Source organism: Hibiscus syriacus, unplaced genomic scaffold (genome assembly GCF_006381635.1).
Source record: "Hibiscus syriacus cultivar Baekdansim isolate YM2019G1 unplaced genomic scaffold, ASM638163v2 tig00111372_pilon, whole genome shotgun sequence".
In the NCBI taxonomy this organism is placed as follows: Eukaryota; Viridiplantae; Streptophyta; class Magnoliopsida; order Malvales; family Malvaceae; genus Hibiscus; species Hibiscus syriacus.
In genome coordinates, this window is record NW_024063072.1 from 1,532,427 (window position 1) to 1,541,922 (window position 9,496).

The window sequence follows — 9,496 nt, forward strand, 5'->3', positions numbered from 1 at the left end:
CTTTTATAATGATTATAAACAATATTATAATTATATGTTTAGTTTACGCTGATAATTATAAATCTTTCATTAATTTTAAATATTTCCTTATTGTTGAATAAAACTAGCCGTTTCTATTAAAAGAATAATCAACAAAATCTAATTCCAAAATTATCAAAGCAGAGTTAAATAATTTTTATTACTTATATTCATGAAAAAGACGGAGAGATGAGAATTGGATTTTAGGCAGAATACGTGGGTTTAGGTTTGAAACAGCAGGCAGGTTTAGCGTTCCCTAAAAGGACCAAACCAAACCAAACATTATCCCTTACCCCCTTTTGCTAAACACATCCTCAAGAACTGGCTCGTGCGAATGGCCTCTCTTTGGCATTCTGAGAGAACCACTAAAGAAAATCTCAACTGCCCATCTTCAGAAGACAACCAATGGCTTGAGTTAGGGTTAGGGTTTAGCATTGCACCAAGGAAACAACAACTCGAGCCACACAATCAACCCAATAACCCTAACAGTGTCCTTCCTTTCCCAGTTTCAGCCTCGGCTGCTTCTTCAAACCTCAAATCCAAGCACAACCCACCTGGTTGCAGCAGCAAAGGGTTGGAGCTGGGTTTAGGTTTAGGGTTGGACCACGGAGAAGAAGAAGATGACGATGATGATCATTACGGTGATGGCGATGATGATGATTATGATGATATGGCGTGGTGGTGGCCGTGCCATGACATGAGTAATCTTTCTTCAGGTAGCTTGAACGACTGGCAAATGTCGGTTCCCAATAATCACCATGATTACTCCAGGAGAACCAGACCCCACTCTGACTTGTGGTTTACCCTTCACTCCTACACCAACCGGTTAGAGTTCTTTTATTTTTTCAATCTTACCATCATTAATAAACACAGCACGCTCTCTCTTTCACATGCTCCATTCTCATCATCGTTTCGTTTCATCCATCTCAATCAATCCATCGTTTACCTCTTTTTTCTCCTCTTTTATCCATTTTAATATATTTTATCAGATTCTTCGATACTGTACGACCGATTTCCATTGCTTTCACATCCCCTATATACATTAATTTCCATGATTTAGCAATATATATATATATATATATATATATATAACACAAATGGAAATAATCTCTTTTTGTTAATAATTGTATTATAGAACAAGTAGGTAGGGTTTGTAATATTGTTTGCGTTACCTAACCATATTTTGCAGGAACGGGGAAGCACTGCCTCAAATACCAAAGGCGTACATTAGAGTGAAGTAAGTGGGGGTGCACGTTAGCATTACATACAGTTTGATCGTTTCACTGTCGTGTGTGTTTGTGTTTCCCCCCCCCCCCTTTTTCCCTATCTTTCAACTAGCTAATGATGGTGTTCAGCAAAATGAGTGAGAAAAAAGCTGACGTTGCTTTTCCTTTTGGGTTTTGTTGTCTTTTTCCATTTTAAAAAAAATAATCTAAAATGGAAATAATTATAAGGGACGAGAACGTGACGATTTTCATGGTTAAAAAGTACCTGGTTACAAAGCTCGGTGTCTCCAATGAAGCTGAGGTAATTATTCAATCCCTCGTTGCTGGTTTTTCTTGTTTTTTTCCGACAAAAAATAAAATTAACATGACAAGGAAGATTGCTGTTTGGTCGAAGTGACGAAGCTTTTGTTTTTTTGTTTTCTGTGATGCATGACAGGTGGAGATATTGTGCATGGGGCAGAGATTGTTGCAGACACAAACGTTGAAGCAAGTAAGGGATTTTGTGTGGATGCCGAGCTTCGTTGAATCCGAGTCGTTCCACAGTTACTCTCTTCAAAGTAATTGTGTAAATAATCATTTGATGTCTTTATTTTACGGAAGGCGATGTTCTTTCAACTAATATAAATTGTGCCACCTTCCCCAAACGTATATGTCGATTTAGTTCAATTTCCTCTGTGTTTCTGTCGTGCATGGATTAACCTTCATGTTTAAGAAGGGATGAACGCAAGAGACGGTTGGTGACAGTTGTCATGTTAAAAATTTTAAATTATCATATATTTAATATATATTTTTGGTATATTTTTTATTGATAATATGATTTTTTATTTTAAAATTTTATAAATTCATCATCTTTTAAAATATTAAAAGTTGTCTTATCGTAAAGTTTGACATAACTAACAAAGAGCATAGTAGGATATTTTTTATTTCTTAATTAATCGTACGGCCAATGGTGTAGAAAATGAAGGTGAAATTGATAACAAAGCTGGTGCAATGCACAGCTGAGAGAAGTTATCAAAATTGAAAGTTGAGAGAAGAGTGCAGTCGCATTAATTAATTTATAGGGAAAAATGTCAGCTTTCAATTAATATATGAAAAATGGAACATTCAACATATGCAAGGCATGTTTGGTGGGCAAGGGTTATGCTGAGGTTGCTGGTCATGATTTCTGAGACACTTTAAGTTGGGTTATCAGGTTCTTCACCATCAATGTTCTATTACAACTCCTCCCAGCTGGTTTGACAAACTTAAAGCTTTTCTGTGTACTTGTGTTTAAGGCCTCTATTACTGATATATCATTTCTTGTTTATAAGCATGCATCAGTTGTTACGATACTGTAATAACCAAATTTGTCTGGGTCATTTGGAGTCCAAATTAAATAAAGCTAAATTAAAATAAATCCAAATGTCCAAATTATTATCCAAATTAAAAGCTAACCCGATATACAAAACAAGTTCAAGTATTGTGAACCCTAAAGCCCTCGTTCATTATGACATTCTAAAAACCTAGTCACCACCAACCCCTAACCATTAGATCTGTTGATGATCCAACGGTTAGGATAAAACCCTAACCTTAAATACATTTTAACCCTAGTATTATATAGCCGCTGCCGCCGTCAGAGCTCCAGTCGTCGCTGCCGATTTGTGAGCCGATTCAACAATATCCTGGAAATCAGGGACATTAATGGCCCTCATTAATGCACCCAGCTACCAACGCCGGCCTCCGACCTCCTCTTCCATCGCTGGTGTTTTTCAATCATCCGAAGTGGTCACCCTTGTGACCGGTCCATGGAGAAAACCCTAAACCATTTTTTTTAAAAAGAGCGGAGAATCTAGCACCCTGAAAATCAAACGAAAAAAAAAAGAGTGAAAAAAGAAAACATAAGAAAACGAAAGGAAGCGGATGTAATTTCGAGAGGAAAAAAAATCAAACTAGAAACTCTGTAATTTTTTTTGGAATTTGAAATACAACATACCTTCAAGTTTTCAAGGTATTCTTCTTCTCTTTTACTTTGATTGTTGTAGATGGCACACAACCCATAGATTTCCAAAGCCTAATTAAAGATTTTGAAGCCAAGATTTGATTTTTTTTTTTTATAAAAAAATATTGGGGTTTTGAAAATAAATTTTCAGATATATGAGTTCTCAGAGGTCTTAAGAGAAAACGAAGAATGAATTTAGAGTTTGGGGTTTAAGAAGGATTCGAAAAAGGGAAAAATTTCTTCGTTCTCGCTGCTTGCAACGGCGACCGGCGCGGCGGGGTTCAATCGGATATTGGATTTTTGCTCAAAAGTGGATGAACATGAAGAACAGTTCAGAGGTTTTTAAGAATGGGTTTTGATCCAAAAATTTTAAAATAAAATATTAAAGCTTTGTTTATGTTTTTTTATCTTATAGACCTACGTGAAAGCAGCCCAAACCAAGTTATCTGCCCCTTTCATTGTGGGTTTGGGGTATTCATCTCCGTGCTCTCTCGGTTTTTCCTCGAAATTCATTTTGGTCCTTGACCCTTTTTTAAACTTATTGTTCAGGCCCTTGATTCGGTCACTGCTTTTAAATTTGCTTTCATTTTATTCACCACCTTATGTTGATTATTGTAGTGGGGAAGCTGCATGTTAAATCCATTTATTTTTGTTTTATCTTGGTTGCTTTATGTTGCCTTTGTTTGATGCGATTTTGTTCGTATTTGATTTTAAACTATTTATGTTTAAGCCTTTTACCTTTCACGTTTATTCATTTAAGCCGTGCATGTTTTCCCTTTATTGTTTAATCTTTTGTATGTGTATTAGTTCAATCTAGAACCTGTAATGCTATTGTTGTTGAATATCAAGTCTTTTATTAGCTTTAGCCTTTTAAATTCAAGTTATATGTTGGCTGTTTGGTTTATCTTAGTCACTGTGTCATGTTGAATGACCATCCAACTCAGTTGGTAGAGTACAAGGTTTTTAATCTTGAGGTCGTGGGATCGAGTTTCATGGTGGGCATTTCATAATTCGGAGGTCTCCTACAGAAGCTGCACTCAACTTAGTGTTGGGAGCAGCCTATTATTTTACCTCCCCCTTACCCCATTACATATGAGAACAAGGGACATCCATTTTTTGTGCCATGTGCTTATTTTATGAGTAGATGTATGTGTTACCCTAAAATGTTTATTAGCATAATCTAAGTTTTGTTACAACTATTACTTAATTTTCTTCTTCTTCCCTGTTATGGAAGCACTTGTATTTTTTGTAAGCACTTATATTCGTAGGTTGAACATACTTTTCATCCATACGTATACATGTGTTTTATCATATATCGTATACCCACTGTTTTCTATATCAATGTACATATGTATGTGTTAATAATATAATTAGTATTTTAAAATTATTAATTAGCAACTTTGTACGTGGATAAAGCCACCTTTCGTTAATATATTCATTTATATGTAAATTTGGTCACATAAAATCACTTTTACATAACATGTATGAGCCTCATAAGTACAATTCAATTCAAACTTCATAATTTGATTAAGGGTAATACCCCTTTATTTTATAATATCACGAAGGATTGCTTCATAGTTCGAGGGTCTGACCCGATCATATAGAATAAAAGTGCTATCCCGTTTAGTGTCACCTAAAAATTAATAATTTGTAAAATTGACACAACCAAGGAGAAAAGGATATGTTCTTGTATTTAAACTGATGTAAAAAAAGTCATTTCTATTTTTAAATATTTGAATATTATTTATCAACTCTAAAAGATTGATAATCTCTTAATTATTTTTGCGTAAATTTTTATAATGCACGTAAATTTAGCATATTTATTTCTCTTAAGTACATCTGATAATAATTATGGTCGAGAATTACAAGATAAGCTATTATATTTTGATATTTCGATTTGAGTAAGAAAATAGTTGTTTCTTATGTACGAAACACAAAGACTTGTTTTCTTCAAAAATTGAAGGGCAGTTATACGGTGCGGCGCCTTAGTATACAGTTAAAATAAAGCACTATCGGTTTTGTTATTATTTTAAATAATAAAATTGGGAAAAAATGACCGAAAACATTATTATTTTTACCGGTTATAATTACTTATATAGGTAAACACGGTAGAAAAAATCCGGTCAAAAAATAATGATTTCAGTAAAGTGCTACCTAAAATATTATTTTTTGACCGGATTTTTTCTACCGCGTTTACCTATATATGTAATTAGAACCGGTAAAAATAATAATGTTTTCATTCATTTTTTACCGGTTTTGTTATTTAAAATAATAACAAAACCGGTAGCGCTTTATTTTAGCCGTATACTAAGGCGCCGCACGTGAGTGTTTCCCTAAAAATGAGATCTTCAATTAAATTAAATTTAAATTTGTAAATTTCCTTACAAAAACAACAACTGTCGATTTTAGAGCGTCATGGGGGGCTAATATTTTTCTACGTGTAAAAGACTCTCGAACTCAATTTTTAGTAAGTAGACCTAAAACATCGTTTTAGTAATTTTTAAAAATTAAATTGTATTAAAATGATAAAACTTTTTAGGGTGATCCAATCACACCCTAAACAAAAATTAGTGGTGACTCCGATTAAATTCTATGAATTGAAATTTTAACTTTTAACTTTTAATTTTGATTGAAATTTTAAGAGATTAGAAATTTTTTCTACGAATTGAAATTGAAAAAAAAATATCGAACGATAATAAAAATGATAAAAAAAAAGCTAAAACTATTATATTTTTAAAATTTGTTAACTTATATATCACGTTAACTTTCATTATTGATTTAACAGTTTAATGATTTAAATGAATGTTTGTCATAACTACAGTTATTCTAATGAAACTTTTTCAATTGTCAAAGTGAAATTATCTTAAAAGTCCAGTGTCTATTAATGTAGTTTAACGGAAAAAATACGCGTGTCTGCTAATCCAGTTGCCGTTGATGAAAGTATTTGGAGCAGACATCAGTATAAGTACCTAACCTGGGATTCAGCAAACCAAGTGAAACAACTGTCACTTTTAAATGTTGATAACGTGGATAAGATCTCCACTGATCCACTCTCCGTCAAAAACATCCTTTTGTCTCACCTGAAACAGCAATTTTACACAGGTTTTACACAGGTTTTACACATTTTTTCCATCGGATTTCAAACGACAAACTCCGGTTTAGTCTCTACTTTTCCAGGTTCTCTTTGTGTAATCCCTGTGATTCGAGAACAACTCAGGGTTTTGACCTTTCTGGTTAAAAAAGGTACTTGATTGGTGCCAACTTATCTGCTGCTGCTGAAAGGGATGGAGGCGGTCCTCCATCGAGGCCAAGACTCGGTGACATACCGGAGAGCTGCGCGGCCTTGATCTTAGCACAGTTAAACCCACCTGAGATTTGTAAATTGGCCCGGTTGAATCGATCGTTTCGCAGTGCCTCATCAGCTGATTTCATATGGGAATCGAAATTACCCTCCGGTTACAAGTTCATTGTGGAGAAAGTACTGGTAGCAGATACAAGTTTGAGAAATCTGCAGAAGAAAGAACTTTATGCCAGGTTGTGCAGGCCTAATCCCTTTGATGGTGGCACAAAGGTTAACATTATATAGTATCCGTTTTTCTCCTTTTTAGTGGTTTAGGTTAATGATCTAACAATGTTGCCTTTTGGCTATGCAGGAGATACGGTTAGATAAGAACACAGGTGGTGTTTGTTTATCGATTTCATCCAAGGCGTTGACAATCACCGGGATCGATGATCGGAGATATTGGAGTCATATCTCCACCGAGGAATCCAGGTGTGTTTATCTTTTCCAGATTCTAAATTAATCCAGGTGAGAATCCAGGTGCGTTTATTTCCACCGGGATCAATTTAGATGTTTAATATAAGTTTGACATGATTTATATCATTTTTAAAGCATCTGATGACGTTGTAAGCATGGCTCTAGGTTAGATCTGAGCTAATGAAGTCAAAAGAAGGATATGATTGATATAATATTGATACTTGACAGATTAAATTAAAACGATTTGAAATTTGGACTAATTTAGAACTTATGTTATAATTTGGGGACTATGATGCAATTAACTTTTTCTTATCTGTCATGTTTCTAGCTCAAGCTCTTCCTTTGATTTGATCTTTTCTGCAGATATTCTACAGTAGCATACCTTCAACAAACATGGTGGTTTGAAGTAGATGGAGAGCTGGAGTTTCAATTCCCTGCAGGCACATATAGCCTGTTCTTCAGACTCCAGCTCGGGAAATCCTTGAAGAGACTCGGTCGTCAGGTTTGCAACTCCGAGCACATCCATGGATGGGACATAAAACCGGTCCAATTCCGTTTAACAACTTCGGACGATTAAAAATTGGTGGTGACTCCTCAAAATTAAATTCTTTTAAAATGAAAAACCCCAATTTAATCAAAACCACCCTTAAAATTCTCGATTTGGGGCAACTTTTAGACATATACTATTTACATGGATGATATTTTTGTCACTTGCAGTTCTACTTTTGGCTGAGTTGCTAGAAAAAAAACACATATGATTCACTCCTAACTTGTTGCTACTCTAATTATACTTAGCATGATGGTTGGAGTGCCTTTATATGATCCTCACGGTTATCCAAGTACTAACGGCGCTCTCCGATGCGTATGTCACACGAGGCCTGATATTTCTTTTCATGTAAACAAAATTTCATAGTATATGCAGGCTCCAACAACTGATCATTGGTCATGGATTATGGTTTGCTTTTTGTAACTCTTCCCCACTCTTTTTTGTGTGTTTTCTGATTCTGATTGGAGCAATGATATTGATGATAGACGCTCAGTATCTAATTATTGTGTCTTTCTTGGATCTCATGCATTATCTTGAGCTCCAATAAACTCAGGAAAATGTTATGAAATGAAATAATCTATAAGTAAGTTCTAGTAGGTTCAATGGGTCTAACTGAATTAAGTTGGACTTGGTTAGGTCCAATTGTAATTTGTAACACACTCAACGTGGGCTAATAGAAAATCGAGCAATAAAGCTTAGTTGGTAGAGCACAAGACTCTAAACCTTGAGGTCGTGGGATAGAGTCCCATGGTGGGCAATTTATAATTCTGACTGCCGGAGGTCTCCTACGGAAGTTGCTCTCAACCTGGCGTTGGGGGCAGCCTACTATCCTACCTCCCGCTTACCCCATTACATATGGGAATAGGGTCAGCTAATTTTTTTTCTTCTTTTAAATGACAAAAATCCCTCCTAATTAATACTAATCAATGTTGGGCATATGAGGGAAAAAGTACCCAAACTAAAATAAATCAGATAACTTTTTTTTAATTAAAAGAAAGCCTAAGACAGTAGTCTAAGCATGTCTAGTGGCATCGTCTTGCTGTGCATCGGCTGCTTCAATTCGAAGAAGATCAACAAGCTCATCAGGGGGAGAATCGAAACAAATCAAACTGAAGTGATTCCAGGAGGAAAGCTTTGCCATCTTATCTGCAATCGTGTTCCCATTCCTGCTTATCCATTGGACCTTTGTTATCCAGCATCCAGACCTTCGTTGCTTCAGGATTGCGCGCACTAGAGGAATATGACTGTCAATGGTAGCACTATCTTCGATCAGCTTGACTGTTTTGCTACAGTCGGATTTTATCAATAATCTGGAAACCCTAAAGCTCCTTGCAATAAGTAAACCTTCATAGATGCTCCAGAGTTCTATGTAGAGGGCCGATGTTGTCCCTATATTCTTTGTAAAACCTGTAATCCAGTCACTAGTGGAGTTGCGAAACACACCACCAATCGAACCTCACCCATCAAGTGTCGCAACTGCACCATCCGTGTTTAAACACGTCCATCCTCGGGGCGAAGACCATGTTGAAGCAGCCCCCTGTTGTGTAGGGCGTGCAGAAGGATTTTTGATATTGGTTTCATAGCATTTGGCCCATCTATAACTACTATGAATGACCGAGTCTGTTTTATAATTGACGCCCTTAAAAACATAATCGTTCATTTGTTTCCAAATTAGCCAAATGAGAGCAGTAAAAAGAGAGGACCAAGAGGGATCACCATCGCATAAGGGATGATGCACGTGTATGTTTCGTGTAATCCATGAATGAAGGTCAGTCTTGAAAAAGCTTGAGCAGGCGGATTGGGGCATAATGTGCAACCACATGTGTCGGCTTGGTGGGCAGTCACGTAGCACATGAATTACAGTTTCAGTTGTTGCACCACAAGTCGGACAGGAATAGTTATTTATGAGCAGTCGTCTTCCTCGCTCATAATTTGTCATGATTTTTTCTTTATAAGAGAGCCATGTAAAC

General features: G+C 35.8%; 2 protein-coding genes across 2 annotated transcripts; both read left to right on the forward strand.

Annotated features, from left to right (window-relative positions):
* The first annotated feature begins 682 nt into the window (after positions 1 to 682).
* LOC120159699 (protein LAX PANICLE 2-like) lies at positions 683 to 1,912 on the forward strand. The gene is made up of 4 exons (XM_039170266.1): positions 683 to 843; positions 1,208 to 1,255; positions 1,473 to 1,545; positions 1,681 to 1,912. Exons 1-4 carry the CDS (start codon positions 689 to 691, stop codon positions 1,861 to 1,863), a joined length of 459 nt encoding a protein of 152 aa, XP_039026197.1. The 5' UTR covers positions 683 to 688; the 3' UTR covers positions 1,864 to 1,912.
* Positions 1,913 to 6,460: 4,548 nt separating this feature from the next.
* On the forward strand, positions 6,461 to 7,556 carry LOC120159777 (F-box protein PP2-A13-like; the record flags this gene model as incomplete). Its single annotated transcript, XM_039170332.1, has 3 exons — positions 6,461 to 6,793; positions 6,876 to 6,994; positions 7,343 to 7,556. Coding segments are annotated over 3 exons (666 nt in total), but the record flags the coding sequence as incomplete, so codon positions are not given.
* Between the last annotated feature and the right edge of the window lie 1,940 nt (positions 7,557 to 9,496).

Bases quoted from the DNA above. Each gene is read 5' to 3' on its own strand.
- LOC120159699 (XM_039170266.1), top strand. From the start codon at position 689: ATGGCGTGGTGGTGGCCGTGCCATGACATGAGTAATCTTTCTTCAGGT. The intron at 844-1,207 runs GTTAGAGTTCTT...CATATTTTGCAG, and splicing joins CTTCACTCCTACACCAACCG to GAACGGGGAAGCACTGCCTC. The intron at 1,256-1,472 runs GTAAGTGGGGGT...AATAATTATAAG, and splicing joins AAGGCGTACATTAGAGTGAA to GGACGAGAACGTGACGATTT.